General features: G+C 41.8%; 1 protein-coding gene and 1 long non-coding RNA gene across 7 annotated transcripts in view; one reads left to right on the plus strand and one right to left on the minus strand.

The window, feature by feature from the left end:
• Nucleotides 1-202: 202 nt before the first annotated feature.
• Nucleotides 203-27,083, minus strand: LOC137351655 (uncharacterized). The gene is made up of 3 exons (XR_010969550.1): nt 26,676-27,083; nt 22,134-22,374; nt 203-1,917 (listed from the first exon to the last, which is right to left on the minus strand). It is a non-coding gene; the product is annotated as an uncharacterized lncRNA (long non-coding RNA).
• Nucleotides 26,578-27,222, plus strand: part of rexo1 (REX1, RNA exonuclease 1 homolog) — a 112,896-nt gene continuing 112,251 nt past the window's right edge. For all 6 annotated transcript variants that reach the window (XR_010969546.1, XR_010969547.1, XR_010969548.1 and 3 more), the window contains exon 1: nt 26,578-26,919. Coding sequence is in view for 3 of the 6 variants with exons in the window: in XM_068016306.1 (XP_067872407.1) it covers nt 26,742-26,919 (178 nt within the window). In the remaining 3 variants the exon portion in view is untranslated. The remainder of the gene's footprint in view (nt 26,920-27,222) is intronic.

The raw sequence follows: 27,222 nt of genomic DNA on the forward strand, positions 1-27,222 counted from the left end.
CTATGGGCCCCTCTATCTCAGGGGGCCCATAAAATCCAGCCCGTGGAGTAGGTAAATAAACTGATTTGCACCTTCTTTAGAATGTTGCGTTTGCAATTTTTGCCAGAAGGAATATATGAAGGTTAGGGGTAGGCATGAGGGAGTGGTATCAACTGTTGCGTTATTGTTTTTATGTAGCAATAAGGAACCAAACAGTCTTAAGTTGAGTGGTCATAAACTGTGGATTCTTTATTTGTATAGTAACACATTTACAAGAGAGCTCTGTCTTCCACGTATGACTAGGTATCTTGCTCAACTCCAACTAGCTGATCACATGCTGACTGACATAACTTCCTATGATGCTGTTTGGAATACTTACATTGTTGAAGCGATATCACAACAGCAACAACAGGGGATTCTGCCCAGCATGTTGACTTGGGGTGAGTGTCGTACAGGGAGGACAATAGCACCATTTATGCAGGCCTGCTTTTAATTGAAAGGCCTGTCAACCAACACTTGACACATCAGTAAAAACCATAGAAGAAACCATAGAAAAGTTATGGCACAGAAAGAGGCCATTCAGCCCATCGTGTCTGCGCCGCCCAATCTAATCCCACTTTCCAGCAATCAATCTGCCTCTTACAATGCTCAGGGTCGCATTCCTGACCCTCTGATTGAATGTATACAGTCAGAACACAGTGATTTATAAACACACAAACCTAGTAAGGAACGTTAATCAAAGGGCACCAGATAATTCTTTAACCCCTTTCACTTAACTCATCATTAAAGAATCACGTGGAGATTTAATGTTCATATCTAGGTATCATATGATGACTAAAATTTAGTTTGCTTGAACAGTTTTACATTAACCAGTCCAAAATATGTTAACAGTTATACAGGCCAACTACCCCTTTTAGGACACACAGTAGGCTAGTGGCTGAATGAGCGAATTGTTTCTTGCCAAAATCATCAAAGAAGTCAAACATCAAAATCACGACCTAACATTTCATTAATACACTTGTGATAGCACAAGTAACAGCATCAGAAAAGTACACATTAAAAAAATGCACCAGGTATTTGAGCATCTGTTTAGAGTTTATTTATTGACTCCTGATTCCAGGACAGTAGAATAACATCTGTAGCCATTGACCCACTGGAAAGTTTAGGAATATTCTTTTAATTGTTTTTAAAGGAAGCATGAAAACATGACTTTAGGAAGAACTTAAGGTCCATTATATACAACTTGATCTTGTTAGGGAAGTCCTTGATAGTTTGATAGCATGGTTCCTTCATCAAGTCCTCACAGTCTAGGGTCCACCCTCTCTGCCTTCTCCAAAGATATATTCTCCGACCAAATAAATGAAGTAACCAAACACAGTCCTAAATTCCAAGACTTGGCAACCTTCTTTCTGGTTTCATTGAGGCATTCTAGCAGGCTGAAAAGGTTCAAATCAGAGATTCTCAGAAGTAAGTTGAATATGAGTTCCCACATTTGGCTACGCTCCCATAGTAAACACTGGAGCGCAAAATTTATCAAACAGTCTGAAAGAAAAGATGAATCTTCACTAACAATTCAAGAACAAGTTTCCCCATATGATCATCTGCATTCAGCTTGTTTGAGAGACAGCCAAAATGGCAGTCTTATCTATCTGTTTTCTGAGATTCTCTTTCTGTCTGGATTAAAACCTTTATTATATAGATGAATACAGAGTAACCAGTACAGGTTGTCCAAGGCCATCTGCCTTATGGCAGTCAAGGATCTGCCCAGTGAAGCATCAACAAAGGCAATTAGAGATCCTAAGTTATGGAATATTAGTGCATTTCTAATGTTGAGGTCTTCCCAGTAAAATGTCAGCACCTTTGAAATAATGTCCAGTTCTTGTTCTCATTCATAATCTTCTGTTCACATCATCCATTCTTGCATGTAGCCTAACGCTCCTGAGGGAAAGGTATTGAAGGAACATTTGAATCAGATGTCTATGCAGTACGGTCAGAGTATTTTTATAGTGCCTGTATTATTTTTTGTGTCTACATTTATATCCTCACTGTCCTTTGCAGTTTTGAAATGCACCAAATTGAAAGCATGTTTAAGCATATTTGAATTAATTCTGAGATACCACCATCATTTGTTCCAAGTTCATGTCCATATTCATTGCAGCTAACCAAATAAGATTCGGCAGCAAAAGCAAAATATTGCAGATGCTGGAAATCTGAAATAAAAACAGAAAATGCTCTAAGTACTCAGCAGGTCAGGCAGCACCTGAATTCTGTAGCAGTTTTTGACTTAAACTGCTGACAACCCAACTTTCCTTCCTAGCTCCCATGTTAGCTGATATTGTTAATGATTGTCTCCTCTCAGATGCTGTCTGCTCTCCTTCAAATCTGCTGTCATCACCCCTCTCCTTCAAAAGCCAAAGCTTGAGCCCTCCATCCTCGCAAACTACCAACCCATCTCCAACCTCTCTTTCCTCTCCAAAGTCTTTGAATGTGCTTTTGCCTCCCAGATCTGTGGCCATCTTCCCTGGAACTCCATGTTTGAATCCTCCAATCAGGTTTCCGCTCTTGCCACAGTCCCGAAATGGCTCTAACCAAAGACACAAATGGCATCCGAAGTGACTGTGACAAAGGTAAACTATCCCTCCTCGTCCTTTTCGAGCCTTGATCACACCAGCTTCCGCCAAAACCCCTCTACTGTCGGCTGGGTGGGACTGCACTAGCCGTTCTTACATTTTCAGTCAAAGCCAGAGAATTACTACATTGACTTCTCTTTCCACTCCCACACTGTTACCTCTGGTGTTCTGGAACAATCTATCCTTGGCCGCCTCCTACTTCTCATCCACTGCTGCCCCTTGACACCATCATCCAAAAACACAATGTCAATTTCCACATGAACTATGACCACACCCAGCTCTACCTCACCACCACCTCTCTCGACACCTTCACCGTCTCTGCTTGTCTGACATCCACTACTGGATGAGCAGAAATTTCCTACAACTAAATATTGGGGAGATCGAAGCCATTCGGTCTCCACCACAAACTCTGCTCCCTAGCCACCAACTTCATCCGTCTCCCTGGAAAATGTCTGAGGCTGAACCAGACTGTTCGCAATCATGGTGTCCTATTTGATCCCTGAGATGAGCTTCTGACCACATTGCTGTGCCATCACTAAGACACCCTATTTCCACCCCCCGTAAGTCTGACTCCGCCCCACCTCAGCTCATCTGCTGCTGAAACCCTGCCATCCCTAGTGGAATTCACTACCCCAGAGTATGGTGGATGCCAGGGCATTGAGTAAATTTAAGGAGGAGATAGACAGATTTTTAATTAGTAATGGGTTGAAGGGTTATGGAGAACATGCAGGACAGTGGAGTTGCGGCTGAGATGAGATCAGCCATGATCATATTGAATGGCGGAGCAGGCTCAAGGGGCTGAATTGCCTACTCCTGCTCCTCATTCTTATGTTCTTTGTTATCCCTAGACTTGACTATTCCAATGCACTGCTGGCTGGCCACCCACATTCTACCCTTAAGGTCAATCCAAAAACTCTGCTACCCATGTCCTAACTTGCACCAAGTCCCATTCAACCATCCCCCCTGTACTCACTGACTTGTAGGCCAGAATTTTACGCCCCCTTCCACCCAGGAGCGGGCTGGAGACGGGGGTGCTTTCCTGTCACCTACCCGCCCCCGCTGCCATTTTACCAGCAGCGGGGGAGGTGGTAAATGGCTTGCCTGCCCCAGGCCAATTGAAGGCCTTAAGTGGCCAATTAATTGCCACTTAAGGTCCTCCTCCCGCTGCCGCTGGTATTTTACCATTGGTGGCCGGGCACTTCATCAGCTGAGGAGGCCACCCATCAGTTCCAGGCGGCCTTCTTACGGGCCCAAAGGGGGGGCCCTCTGGGCACCCTGCGCCCCACAAAGGGCCCCCCCAACCGCACAAGCTGCTCCTGCTGGACCACCTCCTCCCGCCCTCCTGATTGACTCCCACTCCCCTTGCCGAGGCCCAGATGATCGTCCCTGGCGAGGCCCGAAACCCCACTTAGCTTTCTCGTGGCCGATGCCCATGCTGGCTCCTCACACTGGGTGCAGTCCCTGCAGTGGCCACCTCTCCTGGTGGCACTGCTGAGACTGAAGAGCTGCCAGTCACCTGATTGGCCAGCAGCACTTGGAGGCAGGACTTCTTGCCTCAGAGGGGTGGAAGTCCCGCCTGAGGCCAATTAAAGGCTTGGGCCACATAAAATTTCTGCATGGCTTCCAGGCCCGGCGGAGGCAGGCTTGACCCTGACTTTTAAGCTGGTGGGCTGGGCCTCCGCAGCCATGCAAAATTCCCGCCAGGCTGGCTCCCAGAAAAGCAGCACTTTGATTTTAAAATTCTCATCTTAGCTTTCAAATTCCTCCATGGCCTCATCCCTCCCTATCTTTGTAATCTCCTCCAGCCCTACTACCTTCTGAGATATCTGCTCTGCTTCAATTCTGGCCTCTTGAGCATCCACAATTTTAATCGCTCCAACATTAGTGGCTGTACCTTCAGCTGCCTAGATCCTTTGCTCTGCAATTCCTTCCCTAAACCTCCAAGCCTCTCTACCTCCTTTTTTTTCTCCTTTAAGACACCCCTTAAAACGTACCTCTTTGTCCAAACTTCAGGTTATCTGCCCTAATATCTCCTTATGTAGCACAGTGTCTAATTTTAATAACGATCCTGTAAAGCACCTTGGGATGTTTTATGACAAAAAGTTATCATTATTGTTGACTCAGCCTTGATAGGTTTCTGCATAATGTAAGCAGCCCATTTTTGCTGGTGAATTTGAAAGATTTGCTGCCAGGATGTTTAGATTTAGCTGTCAGAGTCACTGCCTGTATCAAGCTCAGCAGTAGTGTATAATCCTTTATCCTCTGTCCATTTGTACTGAATTGATTAAGTATAATTGGTAAAATGTGCATCTGTAATTGGGCTGGAACGATCCTTGGATGCATATAGTGTCATGCACCCATGATACGGAACAAGTGCACCCTTAGCTTTTATCCACAACGATAGTCTGTTTTCTACAAAATGTTTTGAGTTGGCAAAATCATCTAGGTCACAGGATGTAAGATAGGTAAATGGAGTTGAGATAAAGATCAGTCATTAGTTAACTGAATGTTAGAGCACCTCAAGGGGCTGAATGACCTGCTCCTGATCCTATTATCATATACGTTACCAAAGTGGCTCTGGCACAAAAATTGACGCCAAGAGCCACACCCTCACTCTCAAAGCTGTCATTGTAACTAGCATTTGCTGAAGCTCTTTCGATATGTTTTTGCTGTAGGTTTGCCATAGGGCTACACAAAGACATTCATTCAGACGCCTCTTCTCTTGTGGGTAGGCATAATAGGTGGAGATCCATTTGTTCATTACATTGCTGAGATTGTGCATTCATTTCCTATTGTCAGATGCCTTCGGAGTTCTGGACAAAAGCAGGACCAGTTTCTCCTCCTATTCTTATTGGGGGGTAGAGTTTCCTCTGAATTCTCACTAAATGACCAATCCATTTGATAGCCTCAGTGCAGAAGCACTTCAGTCTTCACCCTGTGAGCAGGTCTAGGAATATTTGCATTTGTGCTGCAATTAATCAAATCGCTTTCAACTCCATTGTGGTATTTCTCCTTTATAAGATATGCCAAGATTGTAACTAAGGATTTTTGTTTTGATTCATGGTCGCAAACCCCAGTAAAAATGATCAGATAACATCCTCCATCTGCACTGTAACTGTAATATTTGGCATTACTTCATAAGTCATGATATTTAGCTATCAGTTTTTTGAGTTGGGAGCTAGATTGTTGGAGTATCTGAATCAATGGATAGATGCATTGTCAGATAATGAACACCACCATGTTGTTAACCTCTGTAGCCTCTAGGCTATAATTTTCAAATATGTATCACATTTTTTGGAATTTTCCCACAATTTCCTGCCATCTTTGTGTAATAGCAAACAATCAGGATGTGAACCCTGGGTGTATTTTCCCTTCCTAATCTGAGTGGTGTGATGGTTAAAATAGCAGTGTTAACCCACCAATTAACTGTAGTCACATTATTCATTGAATTTATGAACAATGCCATGTGGGGGCGCTGTGACTCAATTATTCATTCTCAAACTCCATTGAGTAGAATTTTCACCCTACAAATGTAACATTAAACAAGCAACAGGTACATCATGTTTGGTAGCTCTGATATTTCAATGCATTTACATGTATGGCACAAATATCGACAAATATCTTCAAACCAATGGTGGATGTTCTCAGAACAAATTTAATTCCTGCAGCTGTAATTCTGAATATGTTAGTGGGATGACAGCAGGTAATAGGTGTACTACAACATTAGTTATCTATTAATTTCAACAATAATTATATATCATCTGGGCTGTGAAATATAGATGGAATCAGATGAAGATATTTACACAGTAGATTAGATTAGAGATACAGCACTGAAACAGGCCCTTCGGCCCACCGAGTCTGTGCCGACCATCAACCACCCATTTATACTAATCCTACACTAATCCCATATTCCTACCAAACATCCCCACCTGTCCCTATATTTCCCTACCACCTACCTATACTAGTGACAATTTATAATGGCCAATTTACCTATCAACCTGCAAGTCTTTTGGCTTGTGGGAGGAAACCGGAGCACCCGGAGAAAACCCACGCAGACACAGGGAGAACTTGCAAACTCCACACAGACAGTACCCAGAATCGAACCCGGGTCCCTGGAGCTGTGAGGCTGCAGTGCTAACCACTGCGCCACCCAGTAATTTTGGTGCAATAGCTGTCGGCCATAATTGAACGTTGGAGTGTGGGAAGGTGGAGTTGTAGCTTCTCCCTTCCCCGGGGAAGGAGAATGGAAAGTTGGGAAAAGAAGGAAAACCCAGATGGTTTTATGGAGCAAGAGAGGGAGAGTCAAAGGCAAGAGGAGATGGTGCTGTTCCAGTTGATGACTTACATCGAGTCGACAGTACAGAATCATTTGGTCCATCTGGTCTATGCTGGTGTTTATGCTCCACATGAGCCTCCTCCCACCCTTCTTCATCTATCCTAACAGCATATTCTACTATTTTGTTCTCCCTCATGTGCTTATCTAATTTCTCATTAAATTTGTATCATTGTTACTGGTTAGTGTTAAATATGCACTGTGCAATTACATAATTGTGTTTAAACATTTGCGCTTACGTGACTCCTCACACTGCTTTTGGAAAGCACAATGAACAGTTGCCAGTGGCCTATGAATTCTACTTCTGTGTTGCTGCCCTAAGCTTGCAGTGAAGTGCTGTAAACATGTATTGTAAGGCATTGTTTGGAAAGGAAGTAAATTGTGAGCACATTTGCCTTGGCAAAATTCCTGAGGGCAGAAAATGTTTTCCTCACCTGCAAAACCAATAGAAATTTTAGTTTTCTAAGTGTTCTGTTTGGGTGATGTGGTGGTGCTCTGTGTTGTAACTGAAACTTATTCTCTCACCTACATCCCCACAGTCTTACACACACAATCAAGAATATAAATCCTGGGATAAATAAAAGCAAAATACTGCGGATGCTGGAAATCTGAAATAAAAACAGAAAGTCCTGGAAATACTCAGCAGCGCATGCAACATCAGTGGAGAGAGAAGCAGAGTTACCGTTTCAGGTCTGTGATCTTTCATCAGAACTGTGAGATGCAGTGGTGTGCAGCTGCTTTCAAAACACCACCAAGGTCTGCAGCTGATCCTTGGAAGGAGCCAGAAGCAAAGAAGTTCAGGACCACAGTGACTTTGATAGCTACTGGCAGGGCATGGAGAACAGTGCTGCAAAGTGTGAGGTCTTTTGCGATGAGGGCACAAATCTCTGTGACCATCTGCCTGAATAGGTGCTGTCTTCTGCAGCATTGGTTTTCTGACATGTCCAGGTAGTTCCATCTTCAGCATATTACAGCCTGTGCTGAGGGTATGGTGTCAGTTGCCTTCCTGCCCCTCGTCCCTCTCTTCATGTCCAGAGCTCTGTCCTTCCTGTGGAAAATGTTGCTTCTCATTGCCACTGACCCTAAATCTTAGAGGCCTGCTCCCATTGGCAGCTGCTGCCTTCCTTGTGCTCAGGTGGCCTCCCAATTGTGTCTGGAAGCTTTGCCCCTCCTCTTATGCCCCCATGATGCCAGGAGAGTGACGACTCCCTGCACTGAGCACATACAGAAGACTCAACCCACAGCCTGCGCACACCCAATGGCACCTGTGTGCCTATGGCTGAGTCTCCCTGGGAGCTGTTCTCCCTTTTATGTGCCCACCTTATTTTTTGGGGAGGCGTGACTGGCTTCCTGCTGTGTATCCACCTCCATTCACTTGGTCTGCCCCAGACCCATTGTGCAACCCCTGAGCCCCCAACAAAATCTCAACATGGCCCTATACCAACTCTGAGCGCTTTAACTACTTTAATTGGACTTATTTGGGAATCGGGCAGATTGTTGGGGCCGGCCTCCCCCCACCCTGATGAAACTCCCCAGCAACGGGAATAGCAATGGGAAACCAGCACGCTGGCTGGTGCCACTATTTTCATCAGCCATCCGCTTCTGTTCCCACCCCCAGTTGCACTTAAAATCCAGCACCCTGTCTCTTGATTTTTTTTGTTATAAATTCTGTACAATTTAGTCTAAACAGTCTCGCCATTAATTTCTGAAGAGGTTCTCCTGATTTTCTGCTGAAGCTATAGTGGAAAATTGGGGAACCCTGGCAGAGATTCTACCCTGGTTTTTATCAGATTAGATTTTGAATTGCATTGCGATTGAGAAAATAGTACAGAAGTGTTAAATACATCTGCTCCATTCTTTATTGCCTCTGTAGTTTTTCATGAGACACTACTTTGGAAATTAGGCATCTTAGCTGTGTTGTTGCGGGTTCCATTGCAACAGAGAGTTGCAGCTTCTGGGATTCAGAACCTTCATATAGGAGTGTCTTATTGGATGAGGATTTGCCTGTTCAAACTGTTCTCTTGCAATTAAGGATTACCAGGGGACTTTGATTCTTTGGGTAAGGGCATAATTTGAAGATCTTTATTACTCAGACAAAAATGGGTCTTGGATGCATTCAACAGCTGGGTATAAAAGTACTTAATTAGGATCTTCAATGCTGAACCAAATTAGTTGACTAATGCTTCTTTATTATTCCATCAAGCAGCGTGATGACTAGAGTTTAAAATAGCTCAAAGGCAACACAAATTTATCATTTTAAGCCAGATGTTACTATGTTGTGAAGAAATCCAAATTCTAACAGATTTTATTCACCACTGAGAAGATCCAAAAAAAAATGTACTCCGGATCTGGGTGTTGCTAGCAAGGCTGACATATATTTCAATAATTATATGACATCTGAGTTGCCATAAGTGGAAATTGTTGTTGTTATTGCCCTTGAGATGCTTTTGGTGGGCCTTCGTGAACCGCTGAACTCCGTGTGGTGAATGTATTTCCAAAATGCTGTTAGGTAAAGAGTTCCAGGATTTTGATCCAGCGACGATGAAGGAACAGCAATGTTATTGTTTTTTTTAAAACAGAGCTTGAATTTTAACAGATGTCTCACATGCCCCAGGCAGCTGCATCTGATGGCGAGCATCTGCAGTGCTTAGGGCACTTTCTCAAAGACAAGGCTGTCTTTTCCACTTCACACCTCTCAGTGTTTCTCTTTGTTTTGTAATGTGACTTGGCAATGTTGCCTTGTTCCATTCTGCTTTTGTAAAGTAGTACCAAGTCAAGAACAATTATTGGAAAATTGATGTGACAAAATAGGGAGATTCCTATATTATATTTGATAACATTTCTAAATAACTAATGTCAAAAATGTTGCCCAATTTTAAAATAAGGCCTAGAGACAAGTTGCAGATATATTAGGAGTGTCCAGGTTTTTTGTTTTCATAGTCCACTTAGATACATACCATAGGGCCTCAAGGGCCACATGTAAAGTATAAATGCTTGCATTTTTCTGCATATATTTCAAAATGCAGATGCAACAAACCATAGTGCTCCATCTGCCCACCAATGAGGCAACGGCATTAAAAACAGCCCTTCACAAACTTCTAGACGCACAAAATTCAACAGGACAAAGCAGTGAGTGAAAAATTTACCTGCAAAAATACATTTCTTGGATATTGTGCACCAGATTACAAATTCTCAGGGACCACATGCGACTGTAGTTTGGATACCTCTGAACTAAAGGACCAGACTGGATTGACTGACCTGGAAATTAGTCAGGATATAGAGACTCTATCCTGGATGCTAATTAAATAGTACACAATGCATTAAGAGATGCTCAAAATCCAGTGACATGTAACTGCCTGCTCTTTGGTAGTCTATAAAATAATTATTACTATAGTAAGTCCTTAATCAGGAATGATTGACAGTCAGATAATTCAGAGTCCCTTGGACTGGCTAAATCCTCGGCAATTTCCCCATAGTTTTAGTCCTGACAAAAGATTTGAACTCTGAATAAATTGGAAATTTATGTCATCTACCTACAAGGTTGGATCAAGGTTGTCCACAGAGAACAGTTTCAACCATACTGCATATGCGACTTTGTAAGAACCATGATCTAAAAATGGTATTTTAACTCTTCATGGACTGATTCTAATTTACTTGTTTATTAATTAATCTTTAAATAATTCTTATGCATTACAACAGTGACTACACTTCAGAAGTATTTCACTGGTTGTAAAGCGGTTTGGGATGTCCGGTGATCGAGAAAGGTGCTATATAAATGCAAGCCATTCATTCATAATGCGCATTCGTCTGTCATTGTGATACTTTCCATCATGTGGACACTTCACATGATGTACAGTGATTATTAAAGATGGGTATCCTAAACTATACATGGTACACAAAAACACAAGAAATAGGAGCAGGAGTAGACCTTATGGCCCATCAAGCCTGTTACGCCATTCAATACGATCATGACTGATCTTTGAATTTTGGGAAGGGCTGTTTTTGTGCTGTTGACTCATTGGTGTGTAGATAGAACACTATGATTTGTTGCACCTGCAATTTGAAATGTATGCAGATAAATGCAAGCATTTATGCTTTACACGTGGCCCCTGAGGCTCTATGGTATGTATAAGGATGCCGATTTCAAATCATAGAAGGCTCAGTCGCATTTTAAAAACATCTTTATTCAGGGGAGAAATTCAAACTGTAATAAATAGCGGCAGTGATGGGATAAATGTTATTTGCAGACTAAACAGCCTATCTAATATTTAAATTATCAGAAGCAAGTAGCAGTTATAAGGAGTAAAATCTGCAAAAGACATTGACAGAGAATTCGCATTGATATATCTGACAACATGAAGTTTAAATCCGTAGACCAGCACTGGACAATGCCAATAACAACAATAACTTCTATTTATATAGCACCTTTATCTTAATAAAATGTCCCTAGGTGCTTCATAGGAGCATTAAAAAAACAAAATTTGACACCGAGGCACATAAGGCAATATTCGGGCAGTTGGCCAAAAGCTTGGTCGAAGATGTAAGGAATGTCTTAAAGGAGGAAAAAGAGGCAGAGAGGTTTAGGGAGGGTTTTCCAGAGCATAGAGCCTTGGCAGCTGAAGGTATGGCCGCCAATGGTGGAGCAATTAAATTTGGGGATGCTCGGGAGGCCAAAATTAGAGGGGCATAGCTATCTCGGAGGGTTGTAGTGCCGGAGGAGATTACAGAGATAGGGAGGGGCGAGGCACTGAGGGATTTGAAAACAAGGATGAGAAATTTAAAATCGAGGTGTTGCTTATTCGGGAGCCAATCTAGGTCGGCAGGAACAGGGAGGATGGGTAAACAGGACTTGCCGCGAGTTCGGACATGGGCAGCAGAGTTTTGGATGACCTCAAGTTTATGGAGGGTAGGAAGTGGCAGGACAGCCAGGGATGCGCTGGAATAGACAAGTGTCAAGGTAATAAAGGCATGGATGAGTGTTTCAGCAGCAGATGAGGCAAGGCTGGGATGGAGTTGACCAATGTTACGGAGGTGGAAATAGGCAGTCTTAGTGATGGTGTGGATATGTGGTCGGAAGCTCATTTTGGGGGCAAATATGACACCAAGGCTGCAAGGAGTCTGGTTAAGCTTCAGAGTGTTGCTAGGGAGCGGAATGGAGCAAGAAAAGGAGGATAAGGTCTGTGTACACAAGTTCAAACTGTTTAAACTGAAGAGTGAAAAAGACCACTACATGCACTGTGCTGAGAAAAGGAGAGACAGCACCAGCACAAGTATGCGTAGAGCAAAGGAGGAAGCAGAGAAGTGCAGACTTGAATTACATCAATTCTATAGACATAGATTATACAACACAGAAACAGGCAATTTGGCTCAAATAGTCTGTGCTTTCTTCCCATGTCATTTGTCTCATCTTAGCATTTCAGCATATCTTTCTATTCCCTTGTCCTTCATGTACTTGTCTAGTTTCCTTTTGAAAGCCTCTAAGCTATTTGCCTCAACTACTCTCTGAGTGAAGAAATTTCTCCTTCTATCCCTCTTGGATTTATTAGTAACTATCTTGTATTTATGATCCCTAGATTTGGATTCTCTCACAAGTAGAAACATTCTCTCCACATCTACCCTGTCCAACCCAGTCATAATTTTAAAGATCTCTATCAGGTCTCCTCTAACTCTTATCTAAAGAAAATAGCCCCAACCTGTTCAATTTTTCCCGATAGCTATATCTCAGTGTGGGAACCATACTTGTAATTCTTTTCTGCACTTTGTCCAGTGTTAGATTCTTGATAAGCAAAGGGTTGAAAGGTTATCGGGGATAGGCAGGAATATGGAGTTAAGGTTAGAACCAGATCAGCCATGATCTTATTGAATGGCAGCGCAGGCTTGAGGGACTGAGTGGCCTACTCCTGCTCCTAGTTCATATGCCTATACATCCTTTTTATGGTACAGAGACCAGTACTGTGCACAGTACTCTAAGTGTGGCCTGACCAGGGTTATAGAATCATAGAATCGTTACAGCATAGAAGGAGGCCATTCGGTCCATCAATCCCTTGCTGACTCCCTGCAAGAGCAATTTAGCTCGTCCCACTCCCCTGCTCTTTCCCTATAGCCCTGCATATATTTCTCCTTTAAATGCTTATCCAATTGCCTTTTGAAAGCCACAACTGAATCTGCCTCCACCACCCTTTCAGGCAGTGCATTTCAGATGTAACAACTCGCCACATAAAAATGTTTTTCCTCATGTCACCTTTGATCCTTTTGCCAATCACTTTAAATCGGTGTCCTCTGGCCCTCGACCCTTTCACCAATGCGTCAAAGAGGACACTGATTTAAAGTGATTGGCAAAAAGATCAAAGGTGACACAAATGTTGTGAGTCTGGGTCAGACTCAGACAGTTGCTTTGCCACTAACAAGTAACATATCTTCACTACTTTTGAATTCTCTACTCCTAGAAATAAATCTCAGTGCTTTATTAGCATTTTTAATGACTTTGCTGACCTGCAATGGTGCTTTTGCTGATTTATTCACCTGTATCCTTAAATCCCTTTGCTCTTCTACCCTATTCAGTTTCTTATTTTCTAAGGTTTAGGTAATGTTTCTATTCTTCCGACCAAAATGCATCATCTCACATTTATCTATGTTCCCAGTTAAGGTGTGACAGTGAAGATACAACGTGAAGGAAAAAAGAGAATCAACAATGATGTGCACTGAGATTAGCAAAGAAAGGTTTAATGAGACGAGCCTTTGATTCCTCTTTTGAGTTATTCCAAATTTTATGGAAGGGGGTAATAGAAAACTCATTCTTAAGGGATTCAAACTGTGTTAATAAAAATTCATAAATGGAAAACAAATGTGTAGACAGAAAGGCTGGTTTCATCACTCAATGACAAAATCCTTTCAGGATTCTACAAGTGGATCTGCAGATTACAAAATTATAAAATGAATGATGCCTCCTGCTTTTAACCTCATGCCAGAAGCACAGAATTGTAGACTGAAACAGCAGATGAGGAGGCTATTCAGTCAATCATGCCTGTGTAGGCCCTTTGAAAAAGCTATCCAATTACCGTATATACACGTATAAAAGTCAATTTTGTGTAAGAGTCCACCCATGACTTTAGGTCAAAAAATCCAGATTTTTGTCCTATATCTCGTGTAAAAGTGGACCTTAACTTTAAGAGCACAGACAGAACATTCTAATCACGCACTAGTATGAATATCGGAACGTTCAGCTAGGACCTCCACAGTTTTTCAATATGGGCCAAGGAAGAACAGGAAATACACAGTGCAGTTTAAACTAAAATTCGTTGCAAGTGCGGAGAAGCTGAATAATTGTGTGACAGCAAAAGAATTCAAAATATCAGAGAAGAATGTCTGAGGTTGGAGAGCTTTTCACACAGCTCATGAAGATGCCAAAACATAAAAATGCCGTCAGGGGAAAGCCTAGCAAGTGGCCGCAATTAGATGGTAAAGTTGCAGAATGGGTCAGTGAACGTTGCCATGGTGGCTATAAAAGTTTGAAAATATGACTTGTATAAAAGTCAATCCGCCCAAATTTTAGCCTCAAAAATTCGACTTTTGTATGAGTTTATATGGTAGTTCCTTTGTCCTGCCATTTCCACATAATCTTGTAATTGTTTTCCCCTTCAAGTATACAGATGTAAATTGAAAACATCACAAAAAGCTCAGGGCCATTGTTATGAGGAACTGGCAAAATATTGAGGAATATATCAAAATTAAGATAATGAACTATGATGAAATTTTGTTGAGCTGCCTTTAAGAGATAATTTTCTAGAAGTTATACCACGTTGCGGTAGCCTTCTGCCTTGCTCCTGACGTGGAGCATTTAGCTGGACACATAACTGGTGTCATAGTTGAGAGCAGAGCAAGTTTCTTGATAGGCTGAGTTGTTCTCAATAAACAGTGGAATTACTTTCAATCTCAGTATTTAATTATTTAGGAACAATTAAATACATACAATAGTATTTATTCAATATTAATTTGGAAAGGCAAGACAGACACCAGGGCATACAACCTGTTCAGACCTGCTTGGCACAATGCATAACATCGTAACCAGTTTGAGCTCCATTGCTGTGATCTGAAACTTTTCGCAAAATCTTGATACATTTGCAAAACTCATTTTTACTATTTTTAAGAACCAAACTCTATAAAGTTACATTCTGTTGATGCAGCTGTTACACACTACATGTTTATCTGTTGCTGCACTTTGCAATTGCATCATGAAGTATATTTGCTATTCTATTCTGGGTTCAGTGCACTTTGCATCAAGATATTCTTTGCAATTGCAAATTTTTTATTTTTTTATTTTAGAGATACAGCACTGAAACAGGCCCTTCAGCCCACCAAGTCTGTGCCAACCAAGAACCACCCATTTATACTAACCCTACAGTAATCCCACATTCTCTACCACCTACCTACACTAGGGGCAATTTACAATGGCCAATTTGCCTATCACCTGCAAGTCTTTGGCAGTGGGAGGAAACCGGAGCACCCGGCGAAAACTCATGCCGTCACAGGGAGAACTTGCAAACTCCGTACAGGCAGTACCCAGAATTGAACATGGGTCCCTGGAGCTGTGAGGCTGCGGTGCTAACCACTGCACAACTGTGTAAATCTTGTATAAAACTTAAATAGACTGCATTTGACATTACCAGGTATATATGCTTTAGCATGTACTCTTAATGATAGGGCCCAGGAACACAGTAAACTATAATGGTTGGAGATGGAAGCGCCAGCTCTCAACAGGGGAAAAAAACTTATTTTAGCAAGTGGAATCTGGAAGACCTATGACTAACGGATACCAAAATTATAAAGAAGGATGCCAATTCTTTTGGTCTGGGTACAAAATTCTAGAAACCAACCTAGCCTCGAAAACATGGAGAGGTTGTCCACCACATAAATGTCTGCTCTGAAATCAAAATTGAAAGAAAGGAACAAATTATATGATAGCGGAATCTGAAACAGAGGGCAAAATAGAATGGCAAAAAATAATGAGGTAGATGACAGACCTGTCAACCTCTGAGGAGGAGTAACTGATTTTGGTATAGTGGAGAGAGTGTGAGTGTGTGTACCCGCACAGATGTGTTGCTTGCCTGTTTTTGCTATTCAGTTCAGATTTATATTTTTTTTATGTGTGTCTGAAGCATTCTTTGCAATTGCACTTGTTATGGCCCATTATAGACAATTAAGTAAGTTTAGCTGAAAATGAGCTAATGAAAATGAGACTAATTTCTAAGCCATAGAGTTTTATTCTGCATCACTGGAATACAGATTGGTTGCAATGATGTAGATCTTCCCAAAATATATTGAATGAACTCTATTAGATTTCTCACAACATCTCCCGGCTTCTTTCTACTCACTTCAACTTTCTGTAGCTACATTTAATTTATACTTTGGGTGTGAAAAGCCCCATCTTTTATGCAAATAATTTCCCAACCACACCCCTTTCCCCACCTGTTACGCCAATGTGCTTTCTTGAAAGATAATTTTCCTTAATCCACCGACTGGAGAACTGAATTTATTTTTTTTAAAGACATTTTTTAAAAGACCAGCTAAGAAAGATGATCACCTAATTTGCAACACTGTATCCTACATTGCAAAGGACTGAGAGGAGGGAGAGAAAATGGCTGCATTTCCCAGCAAGAACCAAGACCCGGGAAGCTTAAGGGAATTGCTTGTTCTTTTTCTTTTTAGCAAGAGAGAAATACTGCTAGCTGCTATGTTTTGAATCAGAGTGACTGTCATATGACAAGCCCCTCCCCATCTATGGGTTTAAGCTGGTGCTTTCTCTGCAGCAGAGGAAAAGCAATTGGACTCTGACACATGCAGACCCAAGTGGGGGTCTCTCTCTCTCCATTCCAGCTTGAAAGCTTTCAAATCCTGTCTGTTAACTGACCACCTTTGCATACTCCGGCTACAGTAAGAAATCCCTTTGGAGGAAATCATCTGCATCGCTGTCTCCAAGACACCCACCGGACCAGTCATCTATCTCTTCAAACTAAAAGCCTCAGGACCACCGAATTCAGCTAGAAGCCAGCCGAATCACCAAACCCCACAGACTATATACCTTTTTTATGGACTCTGACTCAACCAATCTACCTTTCCCCACTCTGTAACGTATTTGTGTGTGTGTGCGAATGAAAGTTGACACGTTATTTAATATTTTTATTAGTTCGGTTTGGGTACAATAAAGTTAACCTCTTTGTTAACTCAAGAAAACCTGTCCGATTGGTTCTTGTTATGATCATAGCAAGTTAATCAAACACCTATTGAATTAACCAGTACATCCACTTTAAGAAAAAAATACCCGTTGTGGTCAAACAAGGAGAGGGAAAAGAGGGAAGCCCTTTGACCCCTCCTCACTTGACCATATTTATTTATTGTTGATCATCCAAGATGATTCGTTTGTCAATTTTTAAGTGTCATTCATTCTGTACAGACACAGTTCAGCGACCTTTAATGTTAAATTTTAATCAGCCAAGCAAGGTTAACCTATTTGATATTTCAATGTGTTTCTCTTAGACTTGATTAGAACAGAACATCATTACAGTCTTATCTGTTGGAAGAGCGTACATTCACTTCTTAGCCTTGATGGTTTAGCAGCCAAACTCCTGATTCGGGGCCAGAGCATAGAATGAGCAAATTGTTCAGTGGGAGTTGGAATTTGTCATGGAGCCTGGTTCTGCAGGGTTTCCATCCCATTCTAAGTTTCACTTTAAATTGCCGTGGGCTGAAGCAAATGAGTCTCCTGCCTGCTCTCCCTACATCTTGGGGCAAGTCGAGAAAATTCCGGGCTTCCCAGATAATTCCACTCAGTATGCCCTTAAAAGGCACCAACTAAACTCTAGCCTGCTGAAAGCTTGTATGAATTTTGGTGAGACCCTTGTAAAGTATCCAGATGCTGCCTAGACTAAGGTAATCAATCTCCAAATGAATCAATTATCTTAATAATAATTAAGTTTGGCACTCGTAAGAGCTGAAGAGTTCAAACCTGCCATTTGCCCACGTTCCTGGATTGGGCCTCTAGGTCCATGGAGTGGTGAGATTACAGGCTACTGCACGTTATAGAAACAGATTGGGATAAGCACCTCAGAATGGATCTCAGGCACAGGAGACCTACCTCAACCATGTCCTCAATCTGTGGCCTTAGATTTGGGAAGTCATGAGGCCTGCTCTGCCACAATTACACTGGTGGTGCAGGCCCATTGGGCTTTCAATCCCATGTTGTCTAACATTCCAGGGTTGTAATTTTAACTCTCTCAGTTTTGCTATAGCTGAGAAATGTGATTTAAAATATTATTTAGGCTACTTAAAAAAAACCTCTTTTTAGGTCACTTTTCCTACAACACACTTTCAAGGAATTATTGTACTTGCACCCATAGGTATCTCCATTCCTCCACAACTTTTGGGATCTTTATATTGAATTTATGCATTCCATGTTTTTCCTACTGAGATGCATGAACTGACAAATCTCTGCATCAAAGTGCATCTTTCACCTGTTGCCCATTTCATAGTTCGCCAAACTTTCCATTTATTTATATAATTATTCACTTCAATTACATTTGGCAAATATGTCTTGGCTTTATCAAATCTATGCTGGCTGTATTTGATAATTTTATGAATGTATAAATACTGACTAATTTGATCTTGAATTATGGATTATAAGAGTTTTCCTAGGACTAACTGTATTTAGTAGGCTGGTTTATTCTCCTCTTACTTCTTGAACAGAAATTTTATATTGGGTACCATCCAGCCTCCCTGCATAACTTGCATATCTAAGAAGGACTAAAAAGTCTTCAGGCCTCTCCAGCTGGGGAGAAAGGCAAGCAAGCTGTTCCTAAGTTTCTGTCACTGCTGCTATTAAGCAAACACGATTTTGTGTATGAACCTTGACAGTGAGTATCGGTCTGCAATTCGACTGCAGGAAATATCATAGTTTAACTTCATGCTATCTTCATCCAATGTCCACATGTGTGCACTTACATGAGGGGTTTCTAGCTAGCAGTCAGGAACTGGAACACTAGCCAATTTTTCTCTATCGAATCTGAGCCATCCCAGCTGAAATCAGCTAACCTACAGATGAGAGATTGAACTTGGGGCCTTCCGGGTCTGTATGTCCAAGCTATTCACCAGATAAATTTGCTACTGGTGGAACAATTTTATCAGGCTTTATGATGCTACTATACATGCTGGCCTGGATATCAGTCTAGTTTATATAATTAACCATATCCTCTTTCAGTTTGTGGTTCAATCTAAAGCAAATAACATTTTATTCATTAAAAGCCTCAAACCATAAGCTATGCTTGTAGGCTAATTTAATATGTGGTTCGTCAGCCATTTTATTGTTTTGCATTCTAGTAGCTGAGTATAGGTTCCTGTCCATGAATATAATTTTATGTTAAACAGGAACCAGCTGTACTTTAATACTGCTCTGAAGCCATGGCTCTGTCTGTAATAATCTAATAAAATCAGGAAACATCAGAGGAACATATTCTAACAGTTGTTAGTTTAATTAATCCAAGTGTAAATACTTAACATTTATTTTATTTTTATAGTGGTAAGATAATTTTACCCCTGAAACATGGTGTATTGTGATAATTTAGATATTCTTAATCATGTTTCTGAAATGGAGGCCAATTTTTGTTCTTTCTTGCGACAAGTTGTGTGAGCCAGGCGACATTCAACTCAAACAGCAGACCGAGTGTAAATGTCAGCTCAGACTCCTTAATCAGGATCAAGTGAATGTCGTGCAGTCATACACATTCATCTCATGATTTGTAAGATTAGTCAACTATGTGGTTGGTACTGAAGTAGTCAGATAAAGCCAGGAGCACATGACTGAGAAAGGTGCTGTACAATTTAAAGTGACATCATTAAGTATAGTGAGAGTAGAGCCTCTCTCTCACTAACAAACACAAACTATTTTTTTGCCTCCTCGATCTCTGCCTGTCCAAACGTGCTTGAAAGCAATAGGGCAGCTCATTTGCATCATTGACCTGCTACAACATATGGAACTTTATTTAAAAAAGCTTCAAAACTCATAGCTTTCAATATTTTATCTTTTTTTGTTGTTACTATAGCAGGGAGTGTTGGTTAGTAAATGAAGATATACGAAATAAAATATTTGATAAAATGATTGAACATTTCCTATAGCAACTCCAGTTAAACTGTTTACTTACTGAAGAAAAAGCTCACTTTATGTAATCTTTCCTAATATTGAGAGACCTGTTGCCACGGAAAATTATGTCAGTGGCTGTAAAATGACATGCTGTTGAAAATATGCAAATGTCAATGAAGGATATTATAAGAAAGTCACTTTTGAAGGTAGGTGCCCTTTTATTTTAAATTATGTACTAGAAAGATCCTATATTTGGTCCTTTCCCCTCTCAAAAAAGAGAAATGCTGGTCACGAGCGACTGGGAGACTGGGAGAACATATATGTGTGTGCATGAAGAGAGTCAAATTGTTTTAAGAGCAAGCACATGTGTGAGAGTCTCCTGTTCCTGCATAACCTTAAAATTAGATCAAGACAGTTCAGGGGTGATGCACACAAAGAGTAGTGGAAATCTGGAGCTCTCTCCCCAAAGACTATTGAGGCTAGGTGAATTGAAAATTTAAAACCTGAGATTGATAGATGTTTGTTAGGCAAGGGTATTAAGGGATACGGAATCAAGGTGGGTAGATGGAGTTAAACTACAGATGAGCCATCATCTCACTGCATGGTGGAATAGGCTTGAGGGGCTGAATGGCCGACTGTTCTTACATTCCTATGACATACCTGTCTGGCAATAAAAGTTTCAAGAAAGCAATATCAGGTGCTTATGTGAATTGCTACATTTTCCAATATTGCAAAATCATAGTTATTTTGTATTTTCATATTTTAAATTTACAAATAATGAATGAATTTGCAACAAAGTGGTTGGTTAAACAAAATCGAGGCTCTTGTAATAGGAAGGTCGGTGTCAACTTGGATAAAAATAAATTTGGCTTAATGACAGAGAACAGCGAGTCATGGTAAATGGTTGTTTTCCAGACTGGAGGATGGTAGACAATATTGGAATACAGAGTAGAATTTCAAAATTTGCCGATGACACCACACTTGGAGGTGTGGCAGACAGTGATGATGATACCAATTGACTGCAACAGAACAGAGATAGGCTAGCAGAATGGGAAGACAAGTGGCAGATGGAATTTATCACAGAGAAGGGTGAGGTGATGCATTTTGGTAGAAGGGATAGGGAGAGACTTAATGGCACAGTTCTAAAGAGTGTACAGGGACAGAGGGGTTCCTGTGCATAGATCTTTGAAGGTAGTGGGACATATTGACAGAGCAGTTAGCAAAGCATATGGGATCTTGAGCTTCATAAATAGAGGTATTGAGTACAAAAGCAGGGAAGTTATACAGAGCCTTTATAAAGCTCTGGTTAGGCAGAATCTATAGTATTGCATCCAGTTCTGGTCACTACATTTTAGGAAGGCTATGAGGATCCTTGAGAGGGTGCAGAGGAGATTTAGAAACCATAAAGCCATAGAAATGTTACGGCACAGAAAGGGACCATTCAGCCCATTGTGTCTGTGCCGGCTGAAAAAACTAGCCGCCCAATCTCATACCACCTTCTAGTACCTGGTCCGTAACCTTGCAGGTTACAGCACTTCAGGTTTACCAGAATGGCTCCAGCAATGGGGGATTTTAACTACGAGGTTAGTTTGGAAAAGCTGGGTTTATTCTCCTTGGGGCAAAGGTGGTTGAGAGGATATTTGATAGAGGTGTACAAGATTATGACAGGTTTAGATAGGGTAGGTGAAGAAAAGCTGTTTCCAATAGCTCTTGGTACAAGGACTAGGGGACACAGATTTAAAGTTTTGGGTAAGAAATGCAGGGGGGATGTGAGGAAGAACTTTTTTATGCAGTGAGTGGCAATGACCTGGAACTCGTGCCTATGAGGGTGGTGGAAATGGAGACATGAATGATTTCAAAAGGAAACTGGATGGGCACTTGAGGGAAAAAAACTTGCAGAGCTACGGGGATTGAGTGGGGGGAATGGGACTGATTGGATTGCTCTATATAGAGCCGGCATGGACTTGATGGGCTGAATGGCCTCCTTCTGTGCTGTTATGACTCTATAGCTCTATTAAATGCCTATCCATGAAAATTTCTTTTTAAAAAAGGAATATGTCACCTTCAGATTCCTCGGTTCCAGGTCTGGAATTGAATTTGCTAATCTTAGCCTTTTTTTTCAGTTTGGTTGAGTGAAATGGCAATGCATAATTCATTGCTTATCCTTAGTTGCCTTAAGATGACAGTGGGCCTTGTCCTTGAGCTGCTGCAATCCCTGTGGTGAAAGGGTTGCCAATCCTCCGGGACTGTCCTGGAGTCTTCAGGAATTAAATATTAATCTCCAGGACTCTGCTGCAGGCAACCTGGGAAACAAATCATGAGGACATTAAAACAATTGTGGGTTTACCTCAGTTTCTTTCAACACTTTTATTTATTAGTTATAAAAATATTGGTGATAGGGAGTAAAGATAGTTTTATTGGGTCAGGTGGTAGGAGGTCAGGCAATGAAATCTCTTTCAACACACCATTAACATATTGTTTGCCTTTGCTCCGTGACCTTTTGGTCAGCTATGTGGCCTGGTCCAATCTAGACCTCCTTTGTTATCTCTTGCCCCACCCCCACCTCACTTGCTTATAACCTGTGAGTTTTCTAATATTTGTCAGTTCCGAAGAAGGGTCACTGACCCGAAACGTTAACTCTGCTTCTCTTTTCACAGATGCTGCCAGACCTGCTGAGTGGTTCCAGCATTTCTTGTTTTTTTTTCTCCAGGAATATGTCTGACCAAATTTGGTAACTCTGTGTGGTGATGGTGCTCCCACAATGGAATTCCTAAATTTTGGCCCATTAATGATGACGACAAAACGATAGGATGGTATGTCACTTGGATGGTAACTTGGAAGTGACCGTGTTTCCATGACCTTGCTGTGCTTCATTTTCTTCTTGTTAGGAGTTGTGGGGTTGCAGGTGATGTTAAAGTAAGGGGGCTGTGTCAGCAATGGAGCATTACAATTGGCCTCAGCACCCCTAATGTAAGGAGGGAAAAATTGACCAAGGATCTTATTCCTGATTGCAATTCAGTTAACCTTTGCTGTAAAGTGAATACATGTGAATTGTTACAACTCAGGCTTTCGCTCAATGCTTTCTGATTCAAGTTCATAGCAGACAAGCAGTTTCCATAAGCAGATTTGCACCTCCTTCAACCTGAAATTCATAACCTTATACACATCATGTATAGGATACGATAGAAGAGCCATTAAGGTTGCCTATCACATTTTCCTGTCTGCCCCCTGAATGGTAGTATCAGACCATTTCATTCAGGCTAAAACTGATTGTTGAATTTCTTTAAATAATGTATAATTACACAGAAGCAAAATATTACAGCAAATAATCTGTACTACATTTAAATTACACTTTGAACTCTCTTGAAAATAATGAAAGATCCAAAGGCCGGAATTTTACCCCCCCCCCCCCCCCACCCAAAAGAGCGGGATGCTGGGCCCTGGCCTGAGAAAAACTGCCTGTTAAAAGTAGGCAGCTTTCTGACGGACTGGTGGGGGGGATACCTTCCTGATCAATGGAGGGCTGCCCCCGATGCCCCAACCACCCCCTGTCCCCCCAATTTGTGCGCAGCAAGCTCCCATAAACAGCAATGTGATCATGATCAGATAATCTGTGTTTTGATGTTGATTGAAAGATAAATATTTTTTTTTTAGATTAGATTAGAGATACAGCACTGAAACAGGCCCTATATTGACGAGGACACTTTGCTATTCTTCAAACTGGTGCCACGGGATCTTTTGCGTCTACCTGAAAGGGCAGGTGGGGCCTCGATTTAATGTCTCATTTAAAAAATGGCAGCTCCAACAATGCAGAATTCCATCGGTACTGCACTGAAGTGTCAGCCTTGATTTTTGTGCTCAAGTCCTGGAGTGGGCCTTGAACCATTTAGGTGGATAGCAGATCTCTAGACATTCTTATAAATGAACTGATTTTGATACTGACTCGCATATCAAATAGTTTGGTCACAAGAAAAGCTCTAGAATGCTGGTCAGCTGTTTCAGGTGTATTTAATATTTGAAAGACAGGAGGGAATTTTTGATGCAAGTAAATAGTGAATATATATGCAATGACTTCTCACTGGAAAAATAGCTAACCCATACAGCCTCCCATAGAAATATAGATTTTCAATAACAATATTTGATTATCTTTTTACCACAAAAAACAAAGGAACTTTTTTTAAAAAAAAGCATCTTTACATAGTCAATTTTAAAACACACAATGTGGGTAGAGTTTGGAATTTGGGCGATAGTGTAAAATGGGTGATATTGGTTCATCCACCAGTAACTTTTTAATAAATCCGGAGAGTTGTATAAAGGGCGACTCAGCCAATATCGCTCATTATACACTAACGCCCAAAATAAAAATTAACTCAAAATATCCGAGAAACAAATAAACATAATACAGAAACTTTCTATGATTGAGCTCTGTTTCCACCACATGAATGTCCAATGAGGATGATAGTGCTCAGCTATGATGCCCTCCATGACTGAATAGCATGCCAATGTTTGACTGTCCAGGTGTTAACATAAAGAACATCCTCACTTGGGTAAGGTATTGAAGGGTTGCTGACACCTATTGAACTGTACCATAATAAGTAGCAGCAGAGCTAGATATATCTGATGGGGGTGTGGTGTTAAACTCAAGGTTTGTTTAACTCAGCAGGAAGGGGATCGAACTTGGATCTGGGGAATGCAAACTTACTTCAAAAGCCAAGTCTAGAACCACACGGGCTTGCAATCCAAAGATGGATGACAAAGGTTCCTAGGTGCACAATGAAGGGAGCGCTCCAAAGTAATTGGGGAGGAGTCATGACTTCCCGACCTGACCCCACACCCAGACTGGCTCTGCCACTGATTATTAGAGAGAATAGAAAGACTTGCATTTATATAGCATCTTTCATGACCACAGGATGTTCCGAAGTGCTTTATAGCCAATGAAGTACTTTTGAAGTGTAGTCACCATTATAATGTAGGAGACGTGGCTGCCAATTTGCGCATAGCAATAACAAACAGTGGCGCAGTGGTTAGCACGCAGCCTCACAGCTCCAGGGACCCGGGTTCAATTCTGGGTACTGCCTGTGTGGAGTTTGCAAGTTCTCCCTGTGTCTGCGTGGGTTTTCTCCGGGTGCTCCGGTTTCCTCCCACATGCCAAAGACTTGCAGGTTGATAGGTAAATTGGCCATTAGCAATTGCCCCTAGTATAGGTAGGTGGTAGGGAAATATAGGGACAGGTGGGGATGTGGTAGGGATATGGAATTAGTGTAGGATTAGTATGAATGGGTGGTTGATGGTCGGCACAGACTCGGTGGGCCGAAGGGCCTGTTTCATTGCTGTATCTCTAAACTAAACTAATTCTAAACAGCAATGTGATAATAACCAAATAATCTGTTTTCGTGATCTTGATTGAGAGATAAATATTAGTCAGGATACCAGAGATAGCTCCCCTGCCCTTCTTCGAAATAGTACTGTGGAATCTTTTATGTCCATCTGGGCAGACAGGGCCTCATTTAATGTCTCATCCAAAAGGCAGCACCTCTAACAGTGCCACCCTCCGTCAGTCCTACACTGGAGTGCCAAACCTTGATTTTGGTGCTCAAGGAGCAGGACCTGGAACCCATAACCTTTTGATTCAGAGGTGAAGTGCTACAAAGTGAGCTTCAGCTGGTACTAATAAGGCAGCATGTTCAGGAGAGGATGAGACAAAACTAATTTTGAATGAACAATTGATTGAGTTTGCAACCTGCCTGCTATTTGCTGTTGCGGCATACCTGACATTTCCTTGATGTTAAAAGCAAAAATATTGTGGATGCTGGCGATCTGAGCTAAAAACAGAAAAATGCTGCAAATACTCAGCAGGTCAGGCAACATCTGTGCAGAGAGAATCAGAGTTAATCTTTCATCAGAACACTTCCTTGACGTTGACAAGGTTTCTGGATTATATAAATCATGGAGATTTTTTTTTAAATTGCAGATTATACATAAAGATGCCTTTATTCCTTCCCTTCTGATAGCTGCGGCTCAGTTGGTTGTAGTCTTGCCTCTGAGTCAGAAGATTGTGGGACGTCTAGGACTTAAGCACAAAAGATCTAGGTTGACATTCTAGTGCAGTACTAAGGGAGTGCTGCACTGTTGGTAGATGCTGTCTTTTGAATGAGATGTTAAAATGAGGCCCTGTCTGCCCTTTCAGGTGGATGTAAATAATTCCATGGTGTGATTTTAAAGAAGAATTAGCCCCACTACCCTGGACAACATTTACCCCTCAATCAACATCACAAAGTCATAATCAGGTTGCTGTTTGTGAGAGCTGGCTGTGCACAAATTGGCTGGGGCCTTTCCTCCATTACAACAAATGACCACACCTCGAAAGTACGTCATTGGCTGTAAAGCGCTTTGGGGTGTCCTATGGTGAAAGGAGCTATGTAAATACAAGTCTCTCTCCTCTATTTTCCATGGCTCCTTCATGTCTGTTTAGGCCAAGAGGCCGCTCCGTGACGTCAGCGGCTGGAAGGAGCCAAGATGGCGGCGGGGGGCGGGTGGAGCGCAGTGAGTGAGAGGGCCTTTCGGGAGTGAAGGCCGCTTTACCCTCACCGGCCTGTGATTGTACCTTTTAAATAACGGTTATTCTCTCGGGGATTATGCCTTGTTCCCGAAGCCGGGACCTGAGTGCAGAATGCTGCGTTCCACCGAGTTTTTCCGCAGCATCGAGTGCCCGTTTTACGGCGGCGACGACGACGACGACGATGGCGGCGGCGGCTCCTGTAACCGGCCTTATTGTCACTTCAGGCACCGCAGCCAGAAGCCGAGGGAGAAGCTGGAGGGTGACGGGCAGCCCTTAACAGCTGACCGAGGTGAGCGGGCAGGAGGTGGTTATAGTCTGTCCTATGTTACAGTCTGGCTAGTGGAGGGTCTCCTACCTTGGTCACTGCCTTCATACAGAGGTCTTGGTCACTTTATTTTGGGGGTGTCTTTATCTGTGTTGTGGGTGGTGTGTCCAAATTGGAAAAGCGCAATTGAAATTCCCTTTGGGGAAGTGGGAGGGCCTTACTCTTTGTACTTGCTTCACTATTTGGGTTGTGCTATTCGATAACAACTTTTACACTTTTTAAGGTGTCAAGGCCAGCCACTTGCTAAGGAGTCGTCATGAACTCTAA

The sequence above is a fragment of the Heterodontus francisci genome, chromosome 36, assembly GCF_036365525.1.
Source record: "Heterodontus francisci isolate sHetFra1 chromosome 36, sHetFra1.hap1, whole genome shotgun sequence".
Lineage (NCBI taxonomy): Eukaryota > Metazoa > Chordata > Chondrichthyes > Heterodontiformes > Heterodontidae > Heterodontus > Heterodontus francisci.